The 18,962-nt window shown below is 40.7% G+C and overlaps 1 protein-coding gene across 2 annotated transcripts in view; it reads right to left on the bottom strand.

The window, feature by feature from the left end:
• Positions 1-16,448, bottom strand: part of LOC119726692 (serine/threonine-protein kinase B-raf-like) — a 53,317-nt gene extending 36,869 nt beyond the window's left edge. For both annotated transcript variants that reach the window (XM_038198486.1, XM_038198487.1), the window contains exons 1-2: positions 16,410-16,448; positions 15,887-16,009 (exon numbers count right to left, since the gene is read on the bottom strand). In XM_038198486.1, the coding sequence (XP_038054414.1) occupies positions 15,887-16,009; positions 16,410-16,433 (147 nt within the window). In that variant the 5' untranslated portion in view covers positions 16,434-16,448. The remainder of the gene's footprint in view (positions 1-15,886; positions 16,010-16,409) is intronic.
• Between the last annotated feature and the right edge of the window lie 2,514 nt (positions 16,449-18,962).

Raw genomic sequence — 18,962 nt, 5'->3', positions numbered from 1 at the left:
TCAACATGTAAAATATTGTTCAGGTCTTACAATGAATTGATTTTATAACTTTAGTCAAGTGGGTGATACACAGATTTTTATAAATTTTATTGAAAATGCTATCCAGTGGACTATCCAGTGGACTATCCAGTCATCAAGGGCAATAGATAGACTCGGTGAAAGCAAAGATTACAATCTGTAACATTCTAGAATTGATGACTATAATAAAATGAAGAATTTTGACCTCAAGTTCGGTTTATTTGATAACGCAGATCACAATAGGGTAAATTCTAACACGGGAGTCTGTGACTAGACTAGTCAGTGTTTGGTACCAAGACTCAACATGAAAAGTGAACGTGAACTGGCGAGACTTGCATGCTCTATTAATTTTAAAGGGCAATGTTAACCAAGCACACACACATCTACAGCAATGTGCATAGATCTACGTTCTTTGAAAAGAGACAGCTCCTTTAACCCAGACTCATCACAGTCCCACCTGCATGAAATCTGCCCCATGTCCTTGATTGTATTTCCAGGCCACTACCTGACCGAAACCCCTCCACTCTACATGGGCCATGGACAGGTATCAGGTGTTATTAAAGGCACATGATCACTTGCATTTATCCAAAAAAGTAACCTACATGTAGCAAGTTATTAGCAAAAGGCATATTAATTTTAGGTTTTGCCCTTCACTAGGATGCAACCTCAATCCTGCAAAATCCTCCAACTGCCTCCATGTAAAAAAAATTGCATACAGCCTCAATCCTGCAAAATCCTCCCACTGCCTCCATGTAAAAATTACATACTGCCTCAATCCTGCAAAATCCTCCAACTGCCTCCATGTAAAAATTGCATGTAGCCTCCATCCCACACAATCATCCATTATTTCTTGAATGTGGTCCTTGGAGGGCTGACCACTGCCTCAATCCTGCAAAATCCTCTGGCTATCACTGTCAATATGTTGAGGCAGAGTCAGTGACACCCTGGAGCAGTGTGCATCCTTCCAAATTAGCCACACATTTTTGCCATACATGTAGCCATAATCCCACAAAATCCTCCGTTTTACAAAGAGAATTTGGGAGGATTTTGGAAGGTTAGGATTCAAGATCATATACTGGTACTAAACAGTGTTTGACTGGGGGCAGTATTTGAAGGGGGAAAAAAAGAAGTTTTCCAAAGATGGTTGGCCAACAATTGTTTGAAATTGATACACAAATTCCACTTTTCTTGAAAATGACATCAGCCACACCAGGTGCCATGATTTCACAGGATGCCCGAGACTATTATTCACTTTACAGTCAAGTAAGGTATTTCCTAATAATTTAGTAGTTTTGTTTTTTGATATTTGCAAATGTTGTAGATTGCCTTTAAGCAGGCCAGGCAGGTTACAATCACAGGAAGAAAAAACCCTAGGGCCGTCCCTGCCAGCTAGCCAGCCAACCAGTCACTTTACTCAGTACATGTATGAACCAGGACAGCAATGAAATCAGCTGATCTGCAGCAGAGCTGGAGATTCACATGTTCCTGGTTATCATGTTAACAGCACCTGGCACGAATTGGTACTGTGACATTAACAAAAAAAATTTGCCAGGGACAGGAGAGTTTAGGTAAACACTATCAGCTGTCTTGTACTGGGGATAGTGGCCCAATGCAATAGAGACGGCATGGTTTGGATTAGTTGTGTTGTGGCTGCTGTCTAGACATGGATAGGGTTATACACACATGTGACTGTGTCCTCAAGAAGAGGACACTCAGGTAATTAACACATGAGGGGCCTTACCCCCAGCCTGATGAACATGTACAGTACTGTGTACGCTACATCTGTTATATCACCAGCTGCATGCACATGTAGACGCAGTATCTACCGGTACACATGACAAATGAAGCAAATTAAGGTTGTATCATAGTATGCTGATTGCAGTACTAGGCAATGATGGGCCATTGTGTTTCACTAACACAAATTACTAACTTACTGGTCCATTCCCCATGACAAGTCAGCCGCTAGTTTTGCTATTTTACCAAGAGTGCACGGGAGGATTCACGCACAGGGTGAATACGCATACGCAGTGGACTATCGCATGGGTTACCTGTGCCGCAGTCTACTACACATGCGCTTGACAAAGCAATCATTCCTTGGGCGAAAAATTGTCAACTTCCAATACCAAGGGGAGCTATTATCGACTGTCCAACACCAAACCGTGTTATATTTGAATACTAAAAATGATGCAAATGACCTCAACAAAAACAATGCAAACCACAGGTCTTCTTGCATTACACAATGTTCTGCACACGTACATGCACATGTCGAAAAAATTCCTTACATGTAATAATTCAATGTACCGGTAGGCTCTCCAATTTCACGAGACTGGTAAGCAAAAGAAAAATTTGCTCCAGCCAATTTGTGCAGTGAGAATTAAACAAGTTTACAATTTGTCCCTAGCAATATGAACAGTTATGAACCTTAAAGGGAATATACATGTACAACATTTGCAAACATCGAAAAATAAAACTATCAAGTTTTTGCGAAATACCTTAACAGGATGTTGGTAAATGACAGTCTAAAGCATCCTGTAAAATTATGGCACCTGGTATACTGTCATTTTCAAGAAAAGTGGTATTTTTGTATCAATTTCCAACGCTGATCGGCCGATCAGCGTTGGAAACAACTGGCTTTTTTTCAAATACTGGCCCCAATTGACCATTGCACTTGTTTGCAATCGATTACAAACCTATAAACGGGTACGAGCCAGCTAGACTGGTTCCCTGACCTTACAATTCCCCCAATGTATGTAAACTGCTCTGTTTCTTCTTATATGGAGTCAGGGAACCAGACTACAGGAAAATGATCGTTTTTCTTGGTTTTTATAGCATTTTCGAACCCAAAACCTCCAAAAAGTTAGTGTAACTATATTTGCTTTATATTTCCAACCCCCCAATTCCACCCATTTCTGAAAATTACAGCAAAAGCAAATGATGTATATTCCCTTTAACCTGTTTCTGCCAAGTAGATTTTATTTGTGCTCAGCAATTTTCTTAAATTAGCCCTAGATACTGGCACAGTACTTGTACTGGTTATGAGCATGAACCAGACACGCACTGAGACCAGAAATTTCATGGAGACTACAATTTTGGGAAAAGTCATCAATGTGGGGGAATCTCATTTTCAAAAGAATTCCTGCAAACTTTGAAACCTGTGAAACCTTTTTTTTGCTTGACTAAAAATAAATATGGAAAATGAACATTATGCAAGTCTTTCTATAATGTTTGGGTTCTACATACTTCCTTCTTGTCCCTGTTACAAACTGACTATGACATTTCTGGAATCACTACAACATTAATACAACATTTGCTTTCGCTGTAATTTTCAGAAATGTATGGATTTGAGGAATTAGAATGTTCCTGTAGTCTGGTCCCTGACCCCACTTAAGATGAAACAGAGCAATTTATAGGCATTGGGGAATTGTAAGCTCAGGGAACCAGTCTAGCTGGCTTGTACCTGTTCATAGGTGTGCAATCGATTGCAAAAAAAATGCAGACTAACTAAATATGGTCAATTGGAGGCAGTATTTGACGGCAGATGAGCATTGGAAATTGATACAAAAATACCACTTTTCTTGAAAATGACAGCACACCAGGTGCCATGATTTTACAGGATGCGTTAGACTGTCATTCACTAACAGTCTAATAAGGTATTTCATAATAATTTGGTAGTTTTGTTTTTTGATGCTTGCAAATGTTGTACAAAATATTCCCTTGTAATAGCCTACATTTGTCCTGATTATGAATAGCAAACTATCGTACCTACCGATACATTGTACCCAACAAGTATAAAATCACTTGAAGTCATTCTTAATTAATGATCTTTGAATGGCAAATTACAAAGTTCAGTGGTAACGGGAACAGGAACAATGTTACACTTTTGACCCTAAATTTATAGAATGACTCATATGGTCACTTTAAAAAGAGCACAAAAGGTTTAGCTTGGGATCCCAGCAAAACCAGGTCTGCTGAAAAGGAAGCTGAAAAGTTGTGCTCATGGCTTTTCAACAGCATTGGGCAGTTCCTGGTTTTATGAGTATTCACTCGCTCACATTACAATAAACAGGTACGTACATGTACCACTGGTGTTCATTGCCTGAATGGCTAACTATGCATAAGTGCATACACATATAATTCACTACCTATTACCAATATGCACCTGAGAATGAATCACGCAGTGATGTAATTGTAAAGTACATTGTACAGGGTAAGTTGTGCAATCGCCAAAACCTGAACAATGCAATACTCCAGCTGGAAAGCTCTACAAGTCTCTCCACAACGCCAAAGTATCACCAGCTGATGAAAAAAACAATCCCACCCCCCTCCCCTTGAACAATGTAATACATGTACTTCAGTTGGAAAGTTCAATCCTCAACACTAAAAGTGACAGTGAAAAAATATTCCCCCAAAAAGCAAATGACAAAAACTTGGATAACAACATTACTTGATACAATTTAGTTCTAGTTTTCTCCATCATACAGAAACACTACTGGACACTGAAAAATAATCCCCCAAAAAGCAAACAACAAAAATTTGGATAACAACATTACTCGACAAAAATTTAGTAAGCTTTTCTGAAACTTCAACACATTATTACTACATAAAGGAACACCACTGCAAAACTGACATTGTTACAACAACAACACATACATGTAACCTGGAATTCTATATGTACCAGGAAATAACAAGTCACGGCAGACAGTGCCACCAATGCGGAACAACTCAAATTGGGTTCGCACATTTCCCTGTTCCTAACATTTTTGACACCCTTCAATATTTTCCAGGGGCAAACCAAATACATGTATAAGACAAACAGAACATCATACAATGTAGGTCACAAGTAAGTGTACATGGCATGCATGCACATTAATTCTCAATTATGCAAAGATAATGCCGGATAATGATGTGGATTAGTATACATCATACAATGAAGATCACGGCATGCAAAATTAGAAGTTGTGAAACGAACACATGGTTTTAAGATTACTTCAACTGGTTTAACAAAAAAAAAGCTGGCAAATGCATGTTTTGCACAGATAATGCCGGTCTAGGTTTTTTTTTATCTACCCGATGTTCCTCAATACCTATGTTCCCCAATACTGATGTTCCCCGAAATCCTTAGGGTAAGGGTTAGGGTTGGGGTTAGGGTTAGGGTAAAGATTTCGGGGAACATCGGTATTGGGGAACATAGGTATTGGGGAATATAGACTGTACATGTACATTTATGAACCCGTTTTTTGACTGCATGAACTTCAATGTACAACATGCATTCACATGGGACACTCTTGCATTTTGGAACTGTATCATTCATAACAAAACCTCTGACAAGTACATGTAGGTAGAATGCCTGTTTTATTACTTAATTTAAAGGCCTTCGCTGTACTGCACACATACACAATTGCATAAAAACCTGAAGGTTTTAACACTTCAAAATATAGGACACCATTGTGTAATGCACCAATCTGAATTACACAACTCCTGAACAAATCCGCATGATCGGATTGGTGGGTCATTGATCACATACATTGTATCATTGACTGAAATTCGTCCCAACCTATGGCCCGGCCGCACTGCAAAAATATAAGTTCTATTCCACGGTCAAAAAAGTTCCATTGCACAGTCACACTATTGGAGGCTCTGAGCAATCAGATGATGAAGATATATTCAGGTGTTGTATAAAATAATGAATGTTTCAAATAATGAATGCAATAGAATTATTCCAACCATTGTACTCGTAAACATTCATTATTTGTATACTTATAGAATAGAAGATAGAATTCCTGAACCCTAACCTTCCCAAATCTTCCAAAGCACTCTTTGCAAAATGGAGGATTTTGCAGGATTGAGGCTACATGGCAAAAACATGTGGCTGAACGTGTGGCTGGACACTGTGTTGTTTATGCTCAATTAATGTAGGTCTAGATTATACTTGAAATCCTTCGCACTGCTCCAGGATGTCACTGGCTCTGCCTCAACATATTGACAGTGATTGCTGGAGGATTTTGCAGGATTGAGGCAGTTGTCACCCCTCCAAGAACCACATTGAAGATATAACAGAAGATTTTGGAGGATGAAAGCTGTATGCATTTTTGACCTGCAGGCAGGCTGAGGATTTTGCAAGATTGAGGTTGCATCCTAGCAAAAATGCCCAGGTACATGTAGTTAGGGGTTTATTGTGTCTGCATGATTAGAACACAGATAATCTTGTTCCATTGGCAATGGGAAACATTTTTAAAAATTCCCATAAAACAATTGCACATTATAAACCACAGTAACACCAATTACAATGTTGAGTTATGTTGACAAAATTCACACATATCCATCCCTTTAACTTCATCTGCTGACCCACGGCACATACAATTCTAGTGCTACGTGCATGCTCACAAGGGTAATATGTTTTCTCACAAGTCAATTCACGATAAGGATGACATTACTAGTGTGGCAGCATGTGGCACCCTGTGTGACCTCAGCTGATGTTAGCAACAATGTCACAACACCTCATGATTCACTGGGCGTTGCCATTATAACTTGCACATCACTTCTTCTTTTTTTATATTGGGGCCAATTACGAAAGGGCTTATTTTTGGAAATAGTGCAGTGAACCCAAATCTCCACAGGCTGAAAACAGGGGCTTTTTTTCCAAAAGAGGGCAACAATATGGGCGTGCTGTGTGCAGAATAAAAGTCTGTCAAGATTCTGTTTTGTAATTTTAGTTTTTATTTCCTTGTCATTAGGCAGAATGTGACTGAACCAAAGTGACGACCCAAGTTTTGTTGTAAATATCTGTAGGTCGTGAAAAGGGGAATTTTTGTTAATAATCTATTACCTTTATGCGCAACAGTGAAATAAAATTTGTAGAAACATAAAATATGCAATCTTTTAGAGATCAACGTGTACATGCAAACTGTACCACGCAAACTAAACTTGTGTTTTTCAGTAAATTCCTGATCTATACATGTGTACATGTAGCTGCAGAAAAGTGCAAAAATCAAGGGCTTTTTGTTGTGTTTTTTATCCAGTTTTACACTTTTTTTCATTTTATTTTAATATGTTCTTAAGGTGTCTTTCCCAACAGTTCAATGCAGCACACAATTCATGATTGAGCTCAGGTCAAAATATTATCATTCTGACTTGCCAACATTTTTGTGGATTTATTTACTGTCAGAATAATAGCCGAGACTAGCCTTATGATGAATATTTCAGCCAATTAATTAAGTTACTTAATGGAAGTGTTTTTTTCCTGTTCATATTATTACACATAAATTTATATTTTTAAGAATGCAATTAACCCTCGTAATCTAGGATACGACAGCTGAACTATTCAAATTTAAAATGATGAGATTGCAGTCAGCTTTTTCACAAAACCGTACAACTTTCAGAGTGCATAAGAGAAGTTCCTGACTTGAGTCAATAATAATATGCCAACATATTTTGCATCACAAATCTTGCATAATAAGACCTCTTCGGATGCCAGCTGTGACTAACAAATTGAACTAGAAGATGCAGTAGAGTAGTTTTATGTACATGTAATGTACATGTACGTGTAGCAAGTGCAGACCATGTACATTCTAAATCGCTCTACTGCAAGACAACAGGACATAAATCTGATAGGCGGTGATAAATGTGCAAAAATCCAGGTCCCCTCTTAACAACATAAATAAGCATGCACAAATGCATGTAGCCACGGGCATGTTTTGTATATTTACAAGTAGTCATTGTATGCAAGTCACTTATGCATAATAGCCTTTCATGTGCAGGTCGGCACTATGCAGTCAAGCTAATAAATTCAAATGTCCTTCACAGACCTGAATGTAGGGAGCTGGGGGAGGAGAAAAAAAAGGGAAAATATTCTCGGCAAAACCCAGAGCAGGCAGAATGTGTAATCATAATCATGAACAGGTCTAGCTGGTGGTACAATGTGATGACAGGCCAAAGAAGGAAATGCTAGGGCAGATATGTAAATGAAGACCGCTGTCACTACATGGTATTATAGGGAAATCCAGGGTCGGCCCCAGCACAGAGTGCCCAGGTATAGGGAAAATACCCGGGCTTATGGCCACAGACAGGGAACATGAACTAGCCTGGACAGAGAGATAAATATGCGCGTATGTACTGTGTGAGAGCGTTTGAGTGCTGTAGTGTACTAGGGGGTGGTGATGTGATATAGGCAGATTAGCATTTCTTGAACTGTAGGTGTCGACAAGCCACCTCATTTGTAGCGGGCCTGGATAAATCAATCCGCATTTATGTAAAATGTTTCAGGTTTTTGTTTGCAGGGTGGAAACAGACAGCAGGTCTTCTTCTTTTTTGGGGCATTTGGCAAGAGGACTGTTTCAATGCTGAGCTAATGAAAGAATGCACTGGCTTTTTTTTTCAACCTATTTTGCAGTCTGCAATAACTGGTCAATGTCCGACAATATCAATGTTGCTTGAAAACGATGGTTTCGCTTTAATATCAATGTTAATGATTGCACAAATTCAGAAATTTGAGCTGCCATCATTACATAATACATTACGGTACATTACATGTGTTTTTTATGTGTTCATTGTAAAATGCACAACTGTCAACAATATATACATGATGTACAAGCTTTACACATTTCTGTTAATTTTGAGCAACGTACATGCACATGTACTGTGCATTTGACAGGTACATGTACATATACGTAGATTCTTTTTGGAATACATGTGTGTATACACAATGCAAATTTCATACTTTGTTCGTTGGTGTATTCTTTATAGTATGTAAATTTAAATTATGCGCTTGAAGTGTTATTCCTTCAGTTCCTGATATTTCCACAATACTCAATGAAACTGCACTTTGAAGATCTACATGTACAATGCACCGGTATACTAATATCGTATGTGATGTACATGTATGTAAAGCCCAATCACAGTTGTAAGACATGTACATGATTATTGTACCACAGTGGGCGTGTTCATCTATTCAAACCGTGGACAAAAAAATCCAGAGAACAAAAGAGAACAATATCGTCCACGATTCCCAGCATACATCCGCGATTGAGGTCGTGTACAAAACCTATGGGAGTCTTCCTAAAAAGTTACAAACAGAAGAGGGACAATAGGACGTCCACGATTGACGGTGTGAACGCACTTGTGTGTACGTGTGTATAAATATGCATGAATGTTTATATTGCACATGAACATACATGTAAATATGTACATTGTAGGATAAATAAAACCTGCATAGATCTACATGTATTTACAGTCTTACTGGTAATGCCCCATCACATTTAATTAAATTCGAATGCACCCTGCCACAAGCAGTAATTGCAAGTTTTATGAAACCAAACTGCTTGGTTACATCATGTACATGTACGTATGTATGCTCACTGAAGGCTAAACAACCAATTTCATGAAACATGCATTGGATTTATGCAACAGATTTGTTGTGCAACAGTGCAAGTTTAGAATTGATTACTTGTACACAAAAAACTTGGTACAGCTACCGGCACACAATCATTTTAACTTGGGAGGACTATCACAATTTTTTTACAATGGCCGTAAAATTTGGGTTAATAACAATAAATCATGTTCAAAGCTTGTTGAATAAGCCAGGTACAGTCTTCTGTTTTTAAGAGATGGCAAATTCTCCATTGTAGGTTCCAGTGCTTAAAGCAAGGATTGTAGAATGACTTAGAAAAGCCAATAATTACAACTTTTTGTTGTAATTATTGGCCTTGTCAAAAACATTGACAAATTGGGCAAAGCATGGATACCTAGAGCTACTTGTATAACTGAAAATCTCAATAAATTTGTCGGTGCTCAGCTGAGATTGAGGAGGTAGGTATAAACAAATCGGGACACGTGTTCACTGTACACTCACCAGGCTGGAAAAACCATTGTGCACCCTACTGTACAAAGCAACCGCCCTGTGACGGATTATTTAACAATAGCTAGCACAATGCTTTCGCCATTGAAGGGGGCCTCCATGATACAATTGCTAGCGTGCCTGGATCGTTCTTGTGTACCTTTCCCCACCTTTATCTGGAGCAGTGAGTTCAACCCTCTTTTGGAGTTAAAACATGTCAAATACAGCACCTTTACATGTAAAACCTCAGATAAACTAAGTCTGTCTAGACCTACATGTAGATATCCATATTATCTGATTAAAGGCCTGTTCAATGCTTCATCCCAGGTCTCCCTAAAATGGTATGTTTTCATTACAACCTGAACCAGAAATATATTGCCTGGGAACACTACATCATGGGAAAACAAACACAGAGATTCAGGATCAAAGTTCACAGGAATGAGAGGCAAACAGCAATTAGACATGCATGTACTACATATTATACACAATGTAGCCATAACACTGACAGATGCGTACATGTACATGATGTACATGTAGTTCAAGCAGGCGAGGCGGTGAAGCCACCGCGTCTTCTCTAAAGCACGAGCCGAAAGAGAAAACACAAGCAAAAGGTCCAGAGCTGGCTGGGCCATATCATACATGTACCACCCCTTCAAACTATTCAAATCTTGCCTTGATCCTCCAAAATCCACTATTGTGCAGGAACCCAAATGGTGTACATTACTAAAGTTCCCAAGGGGCATCAAATGGTAGTGGCTGGGGTTATGGAGTCTGTGCATAAACAGCAGATGGTGTTTTTGTTTACCATTTTCAAAAGTTCCAGTGCGGGACACACCACATTCATGTACATGTACTGCGTCGCGTGAGTGTGGCGTAAAGTACACACAACTAAGTTTATTGTAAGTCCACACAACTAAGTTTATTGTAAGTCAGCACGGACCAGCTGCACCTTGGCGTCAACGTCAGGCGTCAATGGTTTTCATTTGAACGTCCGTTCCATTGGTCTCCCCAACTTTCTCTTGAAGGGGTAGATGTATACGTACTTGTGCACAAAATCCATACCGTCCTCGATCCTGTGAAATCATCTAAAGCCTCCACTAGTTTTGGAAGAACTACTTGGTTCATTAGATCATATATACAGTCATATTCCAGATTTTTCCTAGTTCAGGATCGATTCAAATAAAAACCTACCTCTTTTGGATTAGTCTCCAATAATTTTTTTCTGACGAAGTGAATATTGAAAAGGAAAATGTAAGCTTCTTGATACACCAAGATCTTTTCAACAAAATCTTTAGAAGAGGAATTTTGGCCAGATTTCCGACTCGCACTTTGACATGTTTGGACGGTTTGTACAAAATCGTGGGAGCTGCGAATTGATGAAAAATTTTCTTTGTACATCACTCGTACCGTGTGATTTCAAATATTTTGTTCATACACTACAGTCGTATTTACTCTTCCATCGAATGTTTGTTAAATCAAAATAAGTTGCAGAGTCTCTAATTTTTGAAAATTCACCAACGAATGACCGTGTGTTTTTGCCTGGTTCCGTATCGTGTGTGCACTAAAGACCCAACTACACGCGCGTTAATCAATTTTGTGTGACGTATTCTGTGCTGTGTCAAATGTTTTCGGTCTGTGCATGATTCCGTGCCTGATTTCGTGCCATTGCGCTGCTGCAGACAAACGTTTCAAAATCATTTACATTTTCTCTTTTTTGAATTTGCTGAAATTCTCTTGAATTTTTTTTTTTTGAAAATTAAATAATACTTTATCAGAAATGTGCTTGATTCGGGGTTTTCTGGCTGAAAATTGATTTTCTCGCGTGATTTTCTTTTTTTGCGTGAAGCAGTGTTTGATCGATTCGGAACTGATTGAACCGATCCGGAACTAGGAAAATGGGCATTGGTACTTTTGACGTCGCAAAGTAAAATTAAAAGGAGCTTAAATTTGGAAAATTATTGTGTAGTATCTCCATCACTCAAGGTAAACTTTTTAATCAATGTCACTTGAATTCCTGCATAAATTCCAGACAATCGTTAAGGGACCAGGGGTGGGAACAAGTCTTGGTAATCTACATGTATATGCACCCGCGCAGCAACGATTTTGCACTCAATCTTGAAAGATGCTGTCTACAATCAGACAATGTTAAGGAATGGATGCGTATATGGTTTTGCGCGGACATCCAGGAACTTCTGAAATCTCCTTATCGCGTTCCAGGACCATTTTTCATAACTGAGTGATTCTCGAGGCTGGAGCGCTGAATTAAACACATGGCAACGGACAACACCCCTTATACAAACAAACGGCAGCTCTCGGAAAAGAACCGGAATTTTCACTTTCTAGTGAAACTGTAAGTTAATCTCGGTAGTGGTACCACCATCTCAATTTTTTTTATCTCTACGGCAGTTTTGGGGTGAAGTCTGATAGTTTAGCTGGGCTGTGGCCAAGTAGAAGCAAAAGATGCGATACCCGCTCTGACCTTACTATCGCCCGATCATGTCCAAATGAAAAGGCGATTTGTAACAGTTGGGGTCTGATGTTAGACTAGTAGTATTATAGTAATTCCGCACTATAGCATGACTAGTCTGCACACATACATGTAGTACTACTAATTAGTTATTTGAAGTAGATTTCCCTATCATGTCAATGTGATAAGTATTACATTGTGTAAGTGGGGATTCTAATGACGTTAAGCATACTGCCATGGCTAGTTTATGTATGACTGGCATGCCAGGATGTTCTGAATGCCATTTTGAACTGGTTTCAACATTAGGAAAGAATGTAGTAGTACTACTAGTATCCTGACGCCACTTCTTTGGTTGTGTACTAAGTCTATGGAGAGTTCAGTGCATTTTCAAAGTATTTTCGAACAAAATTGAAAATGTTTCTCAGTCCCAGATTCATGTCTTTTCAACATTTTTGCAATGACTGACCTTCATTGACTGAGATATTACAAATGTATATATGACAAAAAAAGTGGCATCAGGATGCAACATCCTTTCCCAACAGGGCATAATTTATTTTAGACCGTAAACGCGGCACCAACAACAACGCCGCGCTCCTGAAACACTCGAAATATATCGTTTTTTAATACGCCATTGTTATGTTTCGTGGATCTTAAAGGGACACTAGGTCCTGGAACAGCTTGATTGGGCTACAAAACGCGCTTTGAACGAGATGTTGATAATCGGAAATAACATTTAAAAGTAGGATATAAACATCCACACAACTATCCTTTCAAAACTGGGCGTTTTTGTGTTATTCCTGTATTATGCATGCGAGAACGAATTTCGGGGTCCACTTTTGCGACCCCATAAATTCGAGCTGTTTGGATGCTAGTTGTGATTTCATTCGTACGCGTAAAGTGTTCGCCTTTTGCAGACGTTGAAGAAACCACAATTTTTTGCATTGGTGATTGGTCACCGCGCGCTATTCCCAAGACACACAACGTGTAAAGCATACACTGAGACGACACGAAAAACGTATTTGTACTCCGTCATGTCCGATGTAAACAAGCTGGCTTTTTTCGTCTTTTCTTGGGAACGGTACGACATTAGGTTGGTTTCCTTTCAACCAGATGTTTGAAATAGGCTAACTAAACAATCCAAAACATACAATTTGCAGAGATTTCAGGACCTAGAGCCCCTTTAAGTACTAACTTACATGTATGAAGCTTTCTGTGCATTCACACAAGCGTAGGATCTGGCATTGCCAAGAAATTTTAGGGGAAAAAACAAGCTCAACACAACCAATGCTAACAACTTTTGATTTTCTGAAAGGTCACACACGGAATGCTGAAACTCTGAGTCCTGACTGTATGCGAAATGGTAGGAGCCCTCCGGGTACCCATATAATCCGGTCCTACTAAACTGCGTCAACAAGCGTCAACAAGCATCAACGGTCGTCAACAAGCATCAACAAATTTTGTATATGGTTTTGTACAGAGCCATACTACGCATGCGCGAAGTGTACAGCGCCATCCAAACAAGATGACGGCCAACACTAATCGACAAATTCGTCGTACATTTCGCGTTAAAAAAAAACAAGTTTTAAAATAATTCTAACTTTAATTGATATGCAGAAGATGTTCTTTATTGCTTTTTTCTACCATATAAAGCTACTTTTAATGTTGAAAAGCATGTACAAAATTTGTTGATGCTTGTTGACGACCGTTGACGCTTGTTGACGCTTGTTGACGCAGTTTAGTAGGACCCATATAATCACGTGCGACGGAGCAAACGGGTACCCGCAGTGCTCCTATCATTTCGCGCATAGAGGACTCACGAGTACCAGCGTTCCGTATGTGAAAATCAAAAGTTGTTCGCATTAGTTGTGTAACTGTTAAGCTTGTTTTTCCCCTCAAATTTCTTGGCAGTGCCAGATCATGCAGATCCTACGCTCAAGTGAATTCACAGAAAGCTTCAAGTAAAAAGTGCTGTAGTCTTCAATTGTGAAGTTAGCACTCAATTGGAAGAAGAAGAAGAAGAAGAACCAGAACCCCTACTTAACATCCACCAAAAATAACTTGTCGCGTAATGGCGTATTAAAAACCGATGTAGGAGCAACTATAGAATGCAGGGCCACGCCGAAGCAAGGTTTTTTATTTTGCCTGGAGGCGTGGATGGAATAGGAGTAATAGATATGCAAACCTGCAAAAAAGTGCTAAGTACAGCGAAGGAATGCACTGCACTTGTCTTCAAAGCTTCTCATGAAGGATCGGAAGGGAGGGCGTGCTTGTAAATGTGTTGGGGGCACTGTCTGGAGCGGCGGAGGCGCGGAGTCTTGGAGTCGCAGAATCGCGGAGACGCGGGGCACTGGAGTGGCGGAGGCGCGGAGTCGCGGAGTCGCAGAGACGCGTACCGATAGAGGGCGCAATTCTCGGCGGAATCTTTTTGAGAACGAAGCATCCATATCCATTTTAAATGGGCGGGCCAATTAGGAAGGGGGGGGGGGAGGGCGACGGGGCACTGTCTGGAGTCGCGGAGGCGCGGAGTCGGGGAGTCGCAGAGTCACTTTAATTGGGCGGGCCAATTAGGAAGGGGGGGGGAGGGCGACGGGGCACTGTCTGGAGGCGCGGAGTCGGGGAGTCGCAGAGTCACTTTAATTGGGCGGGCCAATTAGGAAGGGGGGGGGGGAGGGCGACGGGGCACTGTCTGGAGTCGCGGAGTCGCGGAGTCGCAGAGTCGCTTTAATTGGGCGGGCCAATTAGGAAGGGGGGGAGGGCGACGGGGCACTGTCTCTCAGTGGTGGAGGCGCGGAGTCGCGGAGTCGCAGAGATGCGCACCGATAGAGGGCGCAATTTTCTGCGGCTCCACGACTCCACGATCGATTTTCAGAGGTAGGTCGACTGCGGTTCCACGCCTCCACGCAGCCGTACGGAGGCGCGGATGTAGAGTAAAGTGGCCCTGCATTCTATAGTTGTACCCCGATATATTTCAAGTGTTTCTACGCAACTCAGGAGCATGGCGTTGTTATTGATGCCACGTTTATGGGTCTAAATTTATTTATGAACATGATGAAATCATTTATCATGTCATGCATGTGACAATGGAACAAGCTTCCCAAATCTAATGTAGAGGCTTGCAACCCTTCTAAGTTTAAGCAGATTCTACCTAATGGATCTCCACACTCCATCCACAAGTGCAACCAACAATGTGCCCTAGTCTTCAACAATATGAAGTTGCACAGAACTTGGAAGAAGAATTCAAGAAAAAGATGTGCAGATGACGGTTGTTTAGTAACTTAGAGGAATAAAAATGCAATTTCTGTTTGTCTATCATTTTACCTATCCAACCCCTAGGTTTTATTAATAATGTTTTAACGTCAAAGGTTCGCAATCATGGCAATGGAAAAACTGTGTCACCGATCATGCAATGATGCATGCCGCGCCGGGCCAGTGCCACAATATCTCAATTAAAAAAATCGTGTTGTCAATGTCAGTGGCTGAAGCCAGTACTTCCCCCATTTAATTCACGTGTTTAAGACAGCCTCGTTTTTACCAGCTTTTGCAAAAAATATCTTCAGTTAGTGAGTTACCTCCTCCATCGAATAACCGGGTACCAGGGTCTCCAGTCCATCGTGTCCGTTGTCTATCGTCAATGAATCTGGACTTGGGAATCCTTCGTGTTGACCGTCCAGCGCCATCTTGCTTGTCTTCATCTGTGGTTGGTCACGTGACATGTTCTGTCACAGTTATATAACGCATGCGCACTAAGATTGCAAGGGCATTTAAAGACTTGATTATTACTACGTGCACAAATCTGCGACTATTTATACACACATCACGGTTGCAATTTCAAGTTGTGTCTTTTCAATTTTGGTCTTTTTGTTTTCCAATATGCATTTCAGGTTACTTAAAGGAGATGCCATTTAAAAAAGGACGAATTCTCGAATAAAAAGGCAAACTTTATCCCTGCAAGAAAGGATAGAGGGCGCTATTCACTGTATGTAGACTTTGGGTCAGCAGTGAGTGCACAAAGAGAACGTTGTGAAAGTAATATAGTAATACAATGAAATTTAATAGCAGTTTATTTAAAATACTAGATTTTCAGCGGTATACCTGTCGGAATATTACAGTTTTCATTCATTAAAATGGAGGCTTCACCCTCTTCAGGTAAAGCTATCCCCATAGTTGTACGGGTTCAATTCAGGATGGTAGAGGGCGCTGTGTAACTCACCTTCCCTCGTTTTTCGCCGGTGTGACAGGTAATTCTGTCCCCCCTGGTAAATGTGTCCCCCCGGACACATTTACCGGTTCGTGACCCGGTAAATGTGTCCGGGGGAACACTTTTACCTAGGTAGATTTGTCCCCCTCCAGGTAAAAATGTCCCCTTGCCCAACGGTGCAAGTGTCCCCCTGGTAAATGTGTCCCCATGCAGCTGTGCAGTATGTACTGAGAGCAGCAGCGTGTTGCGCGCGCCAGTACATGCTGCTAGCCTGCAAGATTTGTGGCAGCGATTATATCACATCGTGTACATATTCATCTAACAGGAAATTTCGTTACGCGCTATGATGGGAACACATACCAATCCAAGTAGGCGTTGTATCAATGAGACGAGGGCCATCGCCACTATGCATCCCGCTGTATTGTATTGCGGTAGGATCGCGATAGATTTCACCGTATTTCCGAATCGAAACATTGTGTTCACATATCATCTAACAGACCAAATTAAATACTTTTATGATGAAGGGCAGACTAAAAGTCCAAAATGTATATACCTTGTGGAGTGAATTCATAAAAACAATAAAGATCGAGAACTGGCCTTCCGGGTTTCAAAAGAGGGGGACAAACAAACCTGGGGGACGGAATTACCTGGAGGAGGACAGAATTAACGGGCTGGGGAGGACACTTTTACCTAGGTAATTCTGTCCCCCCGGACAGTTTTACCGGGGGACAGAATTACCTTCCACACCGGCATCGTCAAGTCCCGCGCCCGCATTTTTTTCTTCTTCGGCTATTAAAGTCATTTACCTACATACGCATGCGTGGGACATGTCACATGAGTCCATTTTCTTTCTCAAAAAATGTGTTTAATCAAGTCCTTTAGGTAGGCTAGGCGCGGACATCCTGGATTTTTTCATTGGCTTATCTAGCTCCCAGACCTATGTTCTTGAAACTCAATGGTTCTTGAGTCTGAAGTGCAGAACGGTGACACACAGCAACAGATGAAAACTGGTGTGCAAATGAATACATGTAGATGTTTTCATCGGATGACGTCACTCCGTCCCAATCTTAACTGATCGATAAAATAAATCTCAACTTTTTAATCCTGATTCATAGCTCTGGATTACTTTTTTTTTAAGGAAAGTTAAGTCCAAGAACCATTCCTTTAAAAAATAATTGCGTGCCAAGTACAATATCGTGCTCGGGACAGTGGGTACGAGGGCATGGCTCCCGTATAAGACCTGTGTTTTAGTCGAGACCTGGAAGTCCGAGACCAAGACCAAAACCTAGAGGTCCCAGACCGAGGCCCCAAGACCTCACGTTTAAATTTACATCAAAGTAAAGTGAAAAGAAAAGAATATGGCGCCTACTGAAATAGCCTAGTGGCTAAGCTGTCTGACAGCGGACCCAATCTAGTTGGTGTCATTCTTTGGTTTTCAGCGCACGCGGTTTTGTCATTTAGTTTAAGAGATTTATTTTCCCGTCGTCAATTACCATCAACAGCTAGCTCAATCGGTTAGCTCACTCACAAGTAGCCTACTCATCCGGGCCGAGACTGTCCGCAAAGTCCATGTAGCGCTAGCATCTTCGTAAATGTACATAGGGTTCTTTTGCTGTCTCGGCAGCAAGGCTTAGGTTGCCACCTCGTTTCCTCCGTTTGTGGTGCTTGACTTTCGCGTTATATGGATGGACGGGGAAGGAGGCGTGATGGGCCGGGTGCCGAGACCCGGAAGAGTTCTATATTGGAAGTCGATAAGGGCCTCACTGATTAAGTGAGAGTCATAAATTATGTCCGACTCCTGAAGACTTGGCCATCGCCACATAACTTTTTGTTTTATTTTTTTTCTATCCCAGGACAATTGCAAGAATGATTAATTTGTTTTATTGAGAGCTTGTACTGTAATCAATCGAATATAATTTAAAAAATTGCTCGAAAGTACAAAAATAATGCATATTACATAAGAAATCAAGTAAGATTTGAGGCTTTGCATGGTGGAGATACTAAATAATGAAAGGTTTGCGGAAATCAAATTAAACAAAAAAATCAAATTAGCTATAATGTCTTGAACGAAAGAAAATATGCAGCCTGCTTCACTTTTTGTGAAATGTAATCAATGCAAATAAATAAAGACTTGGCCCCGACGACACGGAATGCCTAAAATGTTGATCAACTCGCCCTTTTTGAGGAAAAAAAGACTTAAAAACAACAGGGGGAAAGGGAAAAGTGGAGAGTTGGAGCATTGAGGGAAGCAACCACAAGTCATGTTGCAAAGAGCTGCTCCAAAACACAACCACTACCCCCTTCCCTTTACCTATTTCACGCATTCAAGCACGCCATCTGTTATCTACTGTAGACAGCAATACCGCCCCAGGAACAACTTTGCCATTTATCACCATCCCCACCCCTCCATCACCCATATTCCCGAAAAAGGCACAAGTTCGCAAACA

Source organism: Patiria miniata, unplaced genomic scaffold (genome assembly GCF_015706575.1).
Source record: "Patiria miniata isolate m_02_andy unplaced genomic scaffold, ASM1570657v1 HiC_scaffold_2, whole genome shotgun sequence".
Lineage (NCBI taxonomy): Eukaryota > Metazoa > Echinodermata > Asteroidea > Valvatida > Asterinidae > Patiria > Patiria miniata.
This window is presented reverse-complemented; position numbering and strand designations above follow the sequence as displayed.